The following is a 13,741-nucleotide window of genomic DNA, read 5'->3' as shown; positions in this document are numbered from 1 at the left end:
TCTACCCTACAGGAAGGCTGTCTATGCTGTTGGCTAATCCATTCTGGGTTTTGTTTACTGGGTTTTTTTTTTTTTGAGTCTTCTGTTGTTTATTTTGTTTTATTTTTTCCTAGAGAGGGCCACACTATGTACTGCTGGCTGTCCTGGGACTCACTTTATTTATTTATTTATTTATTTATTTATTTTGGTTTTTCGAGACAGGGTTTCTCTGTGGTTTTGGAGCCTGGGACTCACTTTATTTATTTGTTTATTTATTTATTTATTTATTTTGGTTTTTCGAGACAGGGTTTCTCTGTGGTTTTGGAGCCTGTCCTCGAACTAGCTCTTGTAGACCAGGCTGGTCTCGAACTCAGAGATCCACCTGCCTCTGCCTCCCGAGTGCTGGGATTAAAGGTGTGCGCCACCATCGCCCGGCTGGAACTCACTTTATAGACCAAGCTGGCCTCGAACTTACAGAGATCCACTGGCTTCTGCCTTGAAAGTGCTGGGATTAAAGACTTGCGCCACTATGGTGCGGCTCCAAGCTTTTTTTAAATCAAAGCAATGCACATGCATCTGTGTTTACATTAAACCCTTCTGGTAGGCTCAGCTGATCCCTATCCTCTTGATCCCCACTGTCAATCAGCCCTATTGCACCACCATCACCCTCAACCAATTCATCCTGTAGGACCGCATGTGGGGCCTTTATTGTGCCAACTGGATCAGATTCTCTCCAACAGCTTCCCCCATCCGTTAAAATATAAAATTCTGGGCCTGCAACAACTCTGAAGATAAAAATTCCTGCAACCAAGTCTTCTGACCTGAGTTCAAGTCCTAGGACCCACAAAAGAGTCTAAGGCGATAAACGCTCCCCCTCCTCAGTTCTCTGACCTTCACAATCCAGGAACAGCATGCCCCACCCCAAATACACAAAATGTAATAAAAATATTGTTTAAAATACGGTTCCTTCTACAGCACACAAAGCCACCCACGCTCTTCTTACTCCCATTAGCAAATTAGCCTGGGGTATCTTTTCTGGATTCCTTGCTCTTGAAGCTCTGCACTCCCAGCCAACAGGCCTGCTCGCTCCCAGAATGTTCTACATTCTCCTCCTGAGTTTTTGCAGTTTCCTGTCTGGAATATGGCCTCCTCCACTGTCCACACAATCACTGTATACCAGCTATGACCCAGGTAGACAAAACATCCCCTACTAGCTCCCCTCCTCCAGCTTCTGTTAACGAGGTACGGTTCTGGTACCCAATGAAAATGTCTTTGTGAGCACTGCCCCAGTGTTACCAGAATGCAGCGGAGCCCACACAAGGGGTGAATTCTTTATCCTTTCTGAACCTCAATTCCTCATATTAAGCGAGAATCTTAAGAACCCCATCTCTAGGGACCACCATGAAGCTAGGACAAGGAACAATTAAGTCTGGCCAGAGTAAACACGTACCGAGGCATAAAGGCTGGTTTTGCTCTTAAAGGCAGCAGCCACAAGAGCTCTTAGACTCAAGGATATGCAAAGAAGCTGCGCAGTCTGCACACTCGAGTCTGGGGTTAGTAAATGCAGATTCCCCCAGGGTCTGCGACCAGACTAACAATGGCTGAAACGCCTTCTGCACAGTGCTTGGCACGAGAGACCACTAGACATTCGTGCTCCAGCTGTTAGGTGGAGCCGCTGGGCCTCTGAGCCGTGGGGTAGTCTGCGGTCCCCGGAATTCCCTGGACGCTCCTAGAGGCCCCTTCCACACCGAGGAGGACAACTAGGGCGGCGGGAAGCGGGATCACGTGCGGCGCGATGCTACTCACTAAGCCACAGCTCCAGCGCCGCCGCCGGCCCCGGGGCACCCTCCGCCGACTCGGTCCCCGCCGGGGCTCCAGTCCCCGCTGCCACTGCCGTCGCTGCCATCTGCCCAGCCCAGTGCTGCAGCCACAGACACGGCTGCCCAAAACCTGCAGCTGCAGCCGCCGCCGCCTAGCCTAGCCTTCTCTCCAGCTGCCGACGCGGCAGGCACAGAGAGGCACGTGACGGGGGCGGGACCCTACTGGACACGCCCATTTCTAGCCCCAGCCCCGCCCCCATACCGCTCCTCCGCGCCGCCTCCAACTCACGAGGTCTTTTTGTGCAAGACCACTTGAAAGGTCAAAAACCAAGCTAACAAGGTACGGTTCCCCTCTTCGTTCAAGCGTAGGTTCCCAGATAAGATACTCCTGGCTAATCTGAATTTCAGATAAAGAATGAGCCTTTCAGCACTTTTATTTTTTCCACATTTGTTTTATTTCAGCATTTTATACATTAGTCTTCCCAGAGCACCTTCCATTTGGCTTCCACACTTTTATTTTCTACATGACACATTATACCATAACTTATAAAACTCATATTTAAGAGAGAATACTTTTCTCAAAAGCAGGTCGTGATTCTCATACCCTAAGAAGAGCACGTTAAATACATATAAACATACCCTTTTCTGATTGTTTTGGGTTAAGGTTTCCTATAACCAGTTGACTTTGACCACTACACTAGGACCCAGAACTCTTGATCTTCTTGCCACCACATTCCAAGCATGATTAAAGCAAGTGCAGCCACCACAGCTTTGTTGTGGTTTAGGTTTTGTTTGTTTGTATTATGTATTCTCTCTGCTTGTATGCCTACAGTCAAGGAGAGGGCACCAGATCTCATTACAGGTGGTTGTGAGCCACCATGTGGTTGCTGGGAATTGAACTCAGGACTTCTGGAAGAACAGCCAGTGCTCTTAACCTCTGAGCCATCTCTCCAGCCCTAGGTTTTGTTTTTGAGAAAGGGTCTCTCAGTAGTCTGAGATGCTCTTGAACTATGTAGGCCAAGATATCCTAAAAACCCTGCAGTAATTCTGCCTCAGCCTCCCAAGAGCTGGAACGGCAGGTATGAACTGCCATGCCAACTTACACATGAATTATTTTATTTAACTCTTGAATTAAAGAAATCAATAAGATCTTGTATTAATATGTCCACAAGAAAAGCCAAAGGGCAAATCTGTATAGAAAATGGATTATTGAAACAAACATGCAAATAGGTACAATACTGGCTCCAGCCAGTGGAGAAAGCTGTCTGTCCAGTGGATTAATGTGCATGTCTAGAAGCCAGAATAATTTTGCATTGCTGTCAATGATCTACTGCCCACAGCACTGTTAAGATTGGAAGGCAAGGAGACTGTGCAAGGTTCCCCTGAAGTACCAGTTCCTCCCTACTATCCCTCACCTGTCATTCCCCAAGCTCAATGCCACCCCCCAAAACACACACGCATAAGGAAAGATTTTAATTTGTACAGAGCTGTGTCTCCAGCACATGAAAAAGTACTTGACATACCAGTGCCAATAAGTATCTGTTGAACAGACACCTGAATAGTGGAAGCAGTAAGAGGAGACCTAGGACTTTAGGCATATCTGATGGAGGTAGGTCTTGTATTTATCTGTTGCTTTCATTGGTTAATTAATAAAGAAAACTGCTTGGCCCTGATAGCACAAAAATTTAGGTAGGTGGAGTAGACAGAACAGAATGCTGGGAGAAAGAAGCAGATTCAGGAGTCGCCATGATTTGCCCACCAGACACAGACGCAGGTTAAGATCTCCCTGGTAAGCCACCAGATCGTGGTGCTACACAGATTATTAGAAATGGGTTAATCTAGATATGAGAGCTAGCCAGTAAGAGGCTAGAGCTAATGGGCCAAGCAGTGTTTAAAAGAATACAGTTTCCGCCGGGCGATGGTGGCGCACGCCTTTAATCCCAGCACTCGGGAGGCAGAGGCAGGCGGATCTCTGTGAGTTCGAGACCAGCCTGGTCTACAAGAGCTAGTTCCAGAACAGGCTCCAAAGCCACAGAGAAACCCTGTCTCGAACCACCCCCCCCCCAAAAAAAAGAATACAGTTTCCGTGTAATTATTTCGGGTAAAACTAGCCTGGTGGTGGGAAGCAGCCCAGCCGCCGCTCCCACTTCAACACATATCACAATCCCAAATACATGTTTTATGATTTTTTAAAAAATGCTGACGAGATTCCTGCAGCTGGCAGCAGAAAATGCTGGTGATTCCCTGGCACAGGCAGGCCCACAGAGCAGCCAGTCCCAGGCAAGAGACTTGCGGGTCCCGGGAGAGCCACCCAAGTGGGTCAGTGTGAGCAGGCGGCAAGCTCACAGATATCTATTTTAATTTTTTTTTTTTTTTTTTTTTGGTTTTTTGAGACAGGGTTTCTCTGTGGCTTTGGAGCCTGTCCTGGAACTAGCTCTTGTAGACCAGGCTGGTCTCGAACTCACAGAGATCCACCTGCCTCTGCCTCCCAAGTGCTGGGATTAAAGGCGTGCGCCACCACCGCCCGGCTCTATTTTAATTTTTATGTGTATGGGTATTTTGCTTGCATGCCCATCTATGCACCACATACATGCCTGGTGCCTAAAGAGACCAGAAAGGGTGTCTGTCAGATTCCCTGAGACTGGAATTATAGACATATGGGTGCTGGGAATTGAACCTGGGTCCTCTGGAAGAGTAGTACACACTCTTGATCACTGAGCCATCTTTCCAGCCCTATTTTTAATTTTTTAAAAAATATTTATTTATGGGGGCTGGAGAGATGGCTCAGCGGCTAAGAGCACTGCCTGCTCTTCCAAAGGTCCTGAGTTCAATTCCCGGCAACCACATGGTGGCTCACAACCATCTGGAATGAGGTCTGGTGCCCTCTTCTGGCCTGCAGACACACACACAGACAGAATATATTCTTTCTAATTTTTTAAACATCATACGTGTATGTGTGATGTGTATGTGTTGCTACACATGCCACCATGCCTGTGGAGGACAACTCTGTGGAATTGGTTCTCTCCTTCCACCCAGACGTGCATTCTAGGGCTAGAACTCATATCATTAAGTTTGTGTGGCAATCACTTTTACCTGCTGAGAAAGTGAGATGGTTCCAAATATTTATGCTCAAAGGGACATTTTCATGTTGGCCATGGTGGTACACACTTATAAACTGGGCATTTGGGAGATAGAAGCAAGATTATGAGTCAGAGTACACAATGAGACTCTGTATCAAATGAATAAATAAATAACAAAGTAGTTCATAGCAATAATCACAGCACAGGGAAGCATGAGGCAGGAGGACCCTGAGTTTGAGGTTAACCTGACCTACATCAGTGAGACCCCCAAATCAAGAAAAACAAGGGCATTTGATGTGTTCTACCTGGTTCAAACCAGTTCTCCTATAACCAACTCAGCCTGACAGGCTGCCATCCCTAACACCCTTCAACACTAGCAGTAAGGAAACTACACACGTATCCAAGTGACAAGAGACCACGCACCTTGTGCCAGCATCTATGCTAACCTATCTAGTTGTTTCTCTTAGACAGCTCAGGCTGCTGCAATAATATGCCATGTATTGTTGTATGTAAAAATGGATTTAGTGGGGCTGGAGAGATGGCACAGTGGTTGAGAGCACTGCTTGCTCATCCAGAGGTCCTGAGTTCAATTCCCAGCAACCACATGGTGGCTCACAACCATCTGTAGTAAGATCTGGCACCCTCTCCTGACCTGCAGGCATTTATGCAGACAGAACATTGTATACATAATAAATGAATCTTTAAAAAAACAAAACAACAACAACAACAATGGACTTAGCTTTCTCTGCTGACTGAAGGGAGAAGATCGAGATGCCAGGACCCTGAGCCCCTAGAGAAGGCTCCCTTCTGTTGCAGATGTTCTGGATTCTGTGTTCTGGATTCCTGTGTTGTGTTCTTGCTTGTGGAGAAGAGGCAGAAAGCAGCTCTCTCATCTCGTTTGTTTGGTTTTTTGTTTTCAGGGCCATCGTCTAGTTTCACCTCCCAAATGCAGGGATTACAGGCTCACACCACACAGCAGCAGCAGACCAAATGCAGGGATTACAGGCTCACACCACACAGCAGCAGCAGACCAAATGCAGGGATTACAGGCTCACACCACACAGCAGCAGCAGAGCCCTCTTGTTCTAAGGGCATCAGTTTCATGGCACCTCAAATCCCCAGGACCTCATGCAAACCTGATCGCCTTACCAAGGCCTTGCCTCTAAGATCACACTGGAGGTTAGGGCTTCAGTTTAGGAATGGGGGGGAGGGGCATAGTTCAGTCTACATTAGCCAGGTAGGGAAAATTCTAGACTTTAATGAAAACAGTGTTGTCTTCAGCACATCCATCTATGTTACTTGATTTGGCTCTTTTGAGAATTATTTCACATCTCTTTAAACTGTTGATAATTAAAAACAGTGGGTACTTATTCTTACCCATAGACATGCAAATGAATACTGCCAGGCAACACACAACCCCCTTCCCCGGGAAAAACCAGTTCTGTGGCTATTTGCATATTTATTGCAATATTTCTACAGACTGTTCTTTGGATTCTCCTTTGAAGCAGTTTTAACATATCACCAGTTTCTTTATCATCTCTCTCTTTTTTTCCCCCCAGACAGGATTCCTGTAGTCCAAGCTAGCTTCACACTTGACCTGTAATGGAGGATGGGATTATAGGGGTACACTGATTACAGGGGTACACTATTGTGCCTGGTTTATGTAGAGCAGGGGGTTGGACACAACTTTGGACATCGTGGTCAAGCACTATGTCAAGTGAGCCCTAGCCCCCTTCATTACTCGTTTGTTTGTTTGTTTGTTTCTCTGTGTAGCTCTGGCTGTCCTGGAACTTTCTCTATAGACCAGGCTGGCTTTGAACTCACACAGATCTGCCTGTCTCCGACAGCAGAGTGCTGGGATTAAAGGTATGCACCACCACCTCCTGGCCTCTTCAGTACTTCTTACAGTTCTCTTGAAAATTCTACGGCTGATCCCAGCACTTGGAGGCAGAAGCAGGTCAATCTTTGTGAGTTCAAGACCGATCTGGTCTACATAGTGAGTTCTAGGACAGCCAGGGCTACTAGAGAGATCCTGTCTCAAAAAAAGTGTGTGTGTGTGTGGGGGGGGGGGGGCTGGGCTGGAGAGATGCTCAGCAGTTAAGAGCACTGACTGTTCTTCCAGAGGGCCTGACTTACAACCATCTATAATGGGATCTGATGATCTGATGCCCTCTTCTGGCATACATGCAGACAGAGCATTTATACCAAATAAATAAATAAATAAATAAATAAATAAATAAATAAATAAAATAAAACCTTGTAATGCTAGGACTGGGAATTTACTAGGGATGGAATTTAACTCGGGAGTGTAGTATATTGCTTAGCATGCATAACTGGCCAAGTGCCAATACACACAAAAAAAGTAACAGTGTGTGTGTGTGTGTGTGTGTAAAGATCTCAGGAAAAAAAACCTTTAATGCCCAAGGCTAGAACAATTTGAGCAGCAAGATAAAAGACAGACTCAGTGGCACACAAGGTTACAAAGAGAGACCCTATCTCAAAGGGGAAAAAGTAGCATTGGATTACAACCTTTAGCATAAGATACATATGCACAAATCCATAGTGGGGGCAGATGACACATTTCTCACGCAGAGACTTTCATGTAATGCATGTGATTTCTGCAACTACATGCCACCCCACAAGGAGGTAAATAGCAGCTAACTTCCAAAGAGTACAGCCGAAAGGTGAAGGGACAGGGGACAGTCACTCTACAGTAGAGAAACCTGACTAATGTTTCATCAGCTAAAGGGGTCAGGCTGGGCACTATTAGATTATTTTTAAAAGCAGCTATATATAGAGAGAAAGCAGGAAAAAAAGAGAGGTCTGAAAAAAAAAAAAGAGAGAGGTCTGGCCTAAACTAACCTTAGCTGGGACATTAATTCACAGCAAAAGAGCATTTTATCACCTATGTGTGGATGACCAAAATGTTTACAGGCAAATATCTCTTCTATGCGCAAAAATGGGTGGAAATGACTTCCTTAGCCTGCAAGGGAAGCTGGGAAGTGTAGTCCTTCAGCAGGAAACTATCATTCCTAACTCTGAGAGGATATAAAACAATGCAAGACAGGAATGTTATAGCTGTTTTCTGCTGAGAAGAGTCTGGGGGTGGGAAGTTCTGGGTCCATTGAAAATGAGGGTCCCTTGGTCATGTAGCAGGGGGAGTCTTAACTTGGTCACCTATGCTGGATCAGGTGATTGCCATCCTGTATTCCTGAAGGGACCTGAAAGTAACTATTAGAAGGCTGTAAGCAGATAATCTAGTTGCAGAGTAAAACTAGGATTTTCTGGGAAGGTTAGGGGATAAGTGAGGAACAGAGGTGGGAGAAAGTGGCCATAGAGTTGATTAAGGGTGACTTTGACTGGTCCCATTGTCAAGACTATTGCACTAGGGCTGGGGAGATGACTCAGTGGTTAAGAGCACTGGCTGCTCTTCCAGAGGATCAGAGTTCAATTCCCAGCAACCACATGGTGGCTCACCACCATCTGTAATGAGATCTGGTGCCCTCTTCTGGCCCACAGGCATACATGCAGGCAAACACTATATACATAATAAATAAATAAATAAATAAATAATTAAATAAATAAATAAATAAATAATTTTTTTTAAAGGCTGTTGCACTAAAATGAGATAGCAGAAGTAGCAGGGAGCTACAGAGCATCAAAGGAGGGGAATGGAAGAACATAGAGGTCTAATGTAAAGAAGTTTGTTTGTTTGGGGTGAAACAGAAGAAGGTCCAATTTAGCCAGAGTTCCACTACAGCAACTCAAAGGTCTTTTTGCAGATGTCTAAGGAACAAGTGGGACTGTTGTAGGGTGAAAGCAATTGGGAGAGCTTACATGGAACATTTTGTTGGGCATAGGAGGAAGTAAGTAAAGCTGGTTGTTTTTGTTTTGTTTTGTTTTTGAGACAGGGGTTCTCTGTGTAGCTCTGGCTATACCGGAACTCGCTTTGTAGATCAGGCTGGCCTCAAATCCAAAAAGATCCACCAGCCTCTGCCTCCTGAGTGCTGAAATTAAAGGCATGCACCACCATGTCCGGTTACTAAGTAAAACATTTTTTAAAAACATAAATGGATAAAAACATAAGTATGGCCAAGCAATGGTGGCGCACGCCTTTAATCCCAGCACCCAGGAGGCAGAGTCAGGCGAATCTCTGTGGGCTCGAGGCCAGCCTGGTCTACAAGAGCTAGTTCCAGGACAGGCTCCAAAGCTACAAAGAAACCCTGTCTCGAAACACCACAAAATAAATAAATAAATAAATAAACAAACAAACCATAAGTAATATGTAGATAATAAGAAGGAAAGACGTAATCTGGGGAGGAACCAGAGTGGAGGGAACCAGAAGGAATTTTTGTCTAGTCCTATTTCAAATCAGTTAGACTCTATTGGCCTGGAAGCAGCATTGTCCGAGGAGGGCAAAGATCCCATCCTCTGATCTTGTCCATTTTAACTTTGGAGCACTGCAGCAGGCAAGGAGTTGAGCTGGTCCTGAAGCATGTGAAGCTGGTGTAATCTGGTGAGACAGAGAGGTTAACTGATACCAAAGAATCCCAAAAGCCATGTCCAGAGTGGGGAGACAAAAGACAAATTGGATGGTCCATGGTCCATTAGTTCCTTTATAGGTCACCCAAACTGCTTTTAGGGGGTTGGTGACACCGTTTTCTCAGTGACTGCTTCAAGGCTGGCAGAAGGGCAATGAGAGGAGTAGCAGTTAGAGTGTCTCAGAAGAGGGTCCAGTCAAGGGCCATGAGAAAACTTAACAGTTGGCAAAGATCCAAAACAAAAGCTACATGATTACGATATAGTCTATACTATTGACTCTGAAATTAGTTTTTGCTAAGAGGAAGAATTGAATGCCAGGGAAGAGAGCATGACCAATTGAACTTGCCTGCAGGAAACGACCAAGCAGCAACAATGATGGGTCTTGATGTATGTGCCCTCACTGCAGTTAAAACGACTGTACTTTACCTCTGGCCTTCCAGAACCCATAGTCCCACAGTAATCATGAGAGAAACTTAAAATAGGCACCAGTGAATGGACCTCCTACAAAACACCTGGCTGGCATTCCTCAGAACTGCCTAGTCTGTAAAACAAACAAACAAGCAAAAACAAGAGCAGTCTGAGACTGACACAGACAGGACAAGACAGGCCGGGGCATTACCATTATGTGAAGTCACGGGGGAGGACCTAGGAAGAGAGGATACTGTAAGGAAAAACCTCGGAGCTGAGTGACGACACAGGCCTTCAACCCAGCACTGAAGCATCTGGACTGGGGGTTCCAGGCTAGCCTGAGTGACAGGGCCTTACTCTTATAAAACAAAAAAGAAGTAAAACCAAGGGATTCTAAATAAATAGACCAGCTAATAAAATGTACAGCACTGGCTCATTCACTTTGACAAATGTGCCACAGAGTGCTGTAAAAACGAGGAGAAACGGGACCGGGGGTGGCTGAAAGTGGTTGCCAGGCATGCGCGAGGCCCTCCGTTTTATTCCCAACACAGGTGCTAATTATAATAATGGGGAAAAAACAATAGGGAAGCCATATGTGTGGCACAGTGGTTATTCCAGCGCTCTGGAAGCTGAGGCAGGAGAATCATCAAGGGAAGCTGAACTGCACAGAAGGACCTTGTCTTAAAATAACAAAAGGGCAAAGTGGTGATAGAAATATAGGAAATCTGTCTCATCTTGATAGAAATAATATAGGAAATCTATATCATCTTGATAGAAATAATATAGGAAATCTGTCCCATCTTTTCAACTCACTCCCATTTGTTTTGGTTTTGTAAGGCAGGATCTTTTTTTTTTTTTTTTTTTTTTTTTTTTTTTTTTTTTGGTTTTTCGAGACAGGGTTTCTCTGTGGCTTTGGAGCCTGTCCTGGAACTAGCTCTGTAGACCAGGCTGGTCTCGAACTCACAGAGATCCGTCTGCCTCTGCCTCCCAAGTGCTGGGATTAAAGGCGTGCGCCACCATCGCCCGGCTAAGGCAGGATCTTCACCTCCTCACACAATCTTCCTTCCTCAGCTTCCTGGAATTACAAACAGGTGTTACCAGACTGACTTTTTTTTTCTTTTCCTCCTGAGACAGTGTCTGAAATCTGTAGCCCAGGCTGGCCCCAACTTCAAGGTGACCCATCTCAGTTGCTGGGGTTACAGACCTGTCCCACTATGCACAGCTCAGGCCTATATTTCCTTTTAAATCATTACTGCTATGTGTGTGCATGCACACCTGATGCCCAAGTTGGTCAGAAGAGGCCACCAGATCCTCTGGAACTGGCATTACACAGAGTTGTGAGCCACCATGTGGGTGCTGAGAAACAAACACAGGTCCTCTGCAAGAACAGCTAGGCTCATAATTGTCGAGCCGTCTTTCCAGTCCTAGTTTTTTCGTTTTTAAAAGCTTAATAGCTGAGTGTGTTAGTGCACGCCTTTAATCCTAGCACTCATCCAGAGGTAGAGGCAGGAGGATCTCTGTAAGTTTGAACCCAGCCTGGTCTATAAAGCCAGCTCCAAGATAGGCAAGACTACAGAGAGAGACCCTGTTTCAAAATAAACAACCAAAAAAAGCATAACAATATCAGTCATTAAGGATAACAGCTGGATGTGGTAGCATGCATGTGCCTACAATTCCAGCACTTGCAAGGAGGTAGGAAAAGCGGTGGTAGTATATGCCTTCAGTCCTAGGACTCAGGAGGCAATGGCAGGTAATCTCTGTGAGTTCGAGGCCTGTCTCAGAAATGAATAAAGGTAGCAAGCCAATGTGGGTGGCACATGCATACTTAAGGTCCTGCCTTATTTTCCCTCAGCATCCTCAGGCCTAAAAGAACCTGGCACCCACTGTTTGCTCCATAAATGAATGAGGACAAAATTAGACAGACCCAACCAAGAGACGTGAGGTGTTCTCTAGACAGAAAGATCCTTTGTCAGGGATATGATACAGCGGCCAGCTGGGGGAACAGAGGTAGGGGGTGGAGCTCATCTTCTGGGGTTAGAATGAATGCTTGGGACCCCAACAATTCGCCCAGATCTGAAGGTAAAGTTGGAAATCCCCAAATCATCATAAAACACTTAATGAGTTCTGCTTTTTTTTTTTTTTTCAACATCCAAAGCTTTTTAATAACAGTAAGATCCAGGGTTAGTTTTTGTAGCCACGGCTGGCCCTTCTGCCTCTGGCACGTTCAAACTTCCGGCCCTTGGAGAGGACATAGGGTTTGGTATGGCTGTGTGGGGTTCCTGGGGCCTTGCCAAAATGCCGGTACACCTCTCGGCCCTTCCGAGGTCCAGACAGGAGCACAGTGCCACGACCCTTGGGAGACTCCAAGGCCAGCTGGTCAAAGGTGAGGATCTTACCCCTAGCCTTGAGGATGCGACTTCGGGCCCCACTGCTCACCTGCAGTGCACACACCTTCAGTTTGGGCACATCGAGAATCCTCACGTCATCTGTGACCGTCCCCACAACCACAGCCGTCTTGTTTTCTCGGCCAGGAAGCTTCATCTTTCGGATCATTCGGGACAGGGACAGAGGTGGTCGGTTGGTGCGACTCATGAATAACCTTTTCAGCACAACCTGATTGAAGGTGGAGTTGGTTCGCCTGGCCAGAAACCTGTACAGCTTGACCAGCAGCCGCAGGTAGATGTCCTGGCTCTTGGGCTCCTTGCGCCGAACCTTTCGGTCCTTGTTGTGGCGGATGTCAACACCCATGATGGCGCCTCCTGCACAGCCTGGTCCGGAAAGATGAGTTCTGCTTTTTAAATTTAAAAACCTGTCAGTGGTGTTGTCACGTGCACTATTAACCACAAATGTGTGAAACTCCCCGGGCACCGCATGCCGGATTCTAACTGAATAGAATGGCTGACATTGATCGCCACTCTTGACACCTGATCCAATTAGATGATGTATTTGGGTTTTTTTCATTCCTTTTAAATTTTTTTTAAATATTTATTTATTACGTATACAATATTCTGTCTGTGTGTATGCCTGAAGGCCAGAAGAGGGCACCAGACCTCATTACAGATGGCTGTGAGCCACCATGTGGTTGCTGGGAATTGAACTCAGGACCTTTGGCAGAGCAGGCAGTGCTCTTAACCGCTGAGCCATCTCTCCAACCCCCTTCCTTTTAAATTTTATTTGCTTTTCGAGACAGGGTTTCTCTGTGTAACAGCTCTAGCTGTCCTGTAACTCACTCTGTAGCCCAGACTGGCCTCGAACTCAGATTCCCCTGCCTCGGCCTCCCGAATGGTGGGATTAAAGGTGTGCACCACCACTGCCCAGCTCTTTTCTTTTTTAATTTTTATGTGTATGGGTGTTTTGCCTGCATGTACATCTGTGTTTGTTCACCACATGTGTGGGATGCCCACAGAGGACAGAAGAGAGCATTGGATCCTCTGGAACTAGTTACAGATGGTTGTGAGCTGGGAATTGAACCAAAGCCCTCTGTTAAGATCGGTCAGTGCTCCTAGCTGCTGAGCCATCTCTCCAGCCCCTTTCTTTTTTATCCCAGACCCATTTTTTTCTTTTTTTCTTTTTCTTTTTTTTTTTTTTTTTGGTTTTTCGAGCCAGGGTTTCTCTGTGGCTTTGGAGCCTGTCCTGGAACTAGCTCTGTAGACCAGGCTGGTCTCGAACTCACAGAGATCCGCCTGCCTCTGCCTCCCGAGTGCTGGGATTAAAGACGTGTGCCACCACGCCCGGCCCATTTTTTTCTTTTCTTCACTCCCCAGGCATGTGCCACCAAGGCCTAGCGAGAAAGTGTGCTTACTGCCAAATGTGGGCATGGTGCGGATCAAACAGATGCTTTTTTGCATGCTAGACAAGCATCCCCAGCCTTGTGTCTGAGGTTGCAGATACCTATGGATGACCTGTGTCTCT

At 46.1% G+C, this 13,741-nt stretch overlaps 2 protein-coding genes across 2 annotated transcripts in view; both read right to left on the bottom strand.

Annotated features, from left to right (window-relative positions):
* The window catches only part of Gga2 (golgi associated, gamma adaptin ear containing, ARF binding protein 2), a 38,940-nt gene extending 36,944 nt beyond the window's left edge, over nucleotides 1–1,996 (bottom strand). The window contains exon 1 of the mRNA XM_057779593.1: nucleotides 1,786–1,996. Within this exon, the coding sequence (XP_057635576.1) occupies nucleotides 1,786–1,885 (100 nt within the window). The 5' untranslated portion in view covers nucleotides 1,886–1,996. The remainder of the gene's footprint in view (nucleotides 1–1,785) is intronic.
* Nucleotides 1,997–11,974: 9,978 nt separating this feature from the next.
* Nucleotides 11,975–12,627, bottom strand: LOC130880356 (60S ribosomal protein L18-like). The gene has a single exon (XM_057779345.1). The coding sequence runs from the start codon at nucleotides 12,575–12,577 to the stop codon at nucleotides 12,011–12,013; it is 567 nt and encodes a 188-aa protein (XP_057635328.1). The 5' UTR covers nucleotides 12,578–12,627; the 3' UTR covers nucleotides 11,975–12,010.
* Between the last annotated feature and the right edge of the window lie 1,114 nt (nucleotides 12,628–13,741).

Source organism: Chionomys nivalis, chromosome 8 (assembly GCF_950005125.1).
Source record: "Chionomys nivalis chromosome 8, mChiNiv1.1, whole genome shotgun sequence".
Classification (NCBI taxonomy): Eukaryota; Metazoa; Chordata; class Mammalia; order Rodentia; family Cricetidae; genus Chionomys; species Chionomys nivalis.
Note: the sequence above shows the minus strand (reverse complement) of the source record. Positions and strands in the feature narration are given on the sequence as shown.

What these genes read in the sequence shown, in the direction of transcription:
- LOC130880356 (XM_057779345.1), bottom strand. Translation starts at nt 12,577, where the DNA reads ATGGGTGTTGACATCCGCCACAACAAGGACCGAAAGGTTCGGCGCAAG.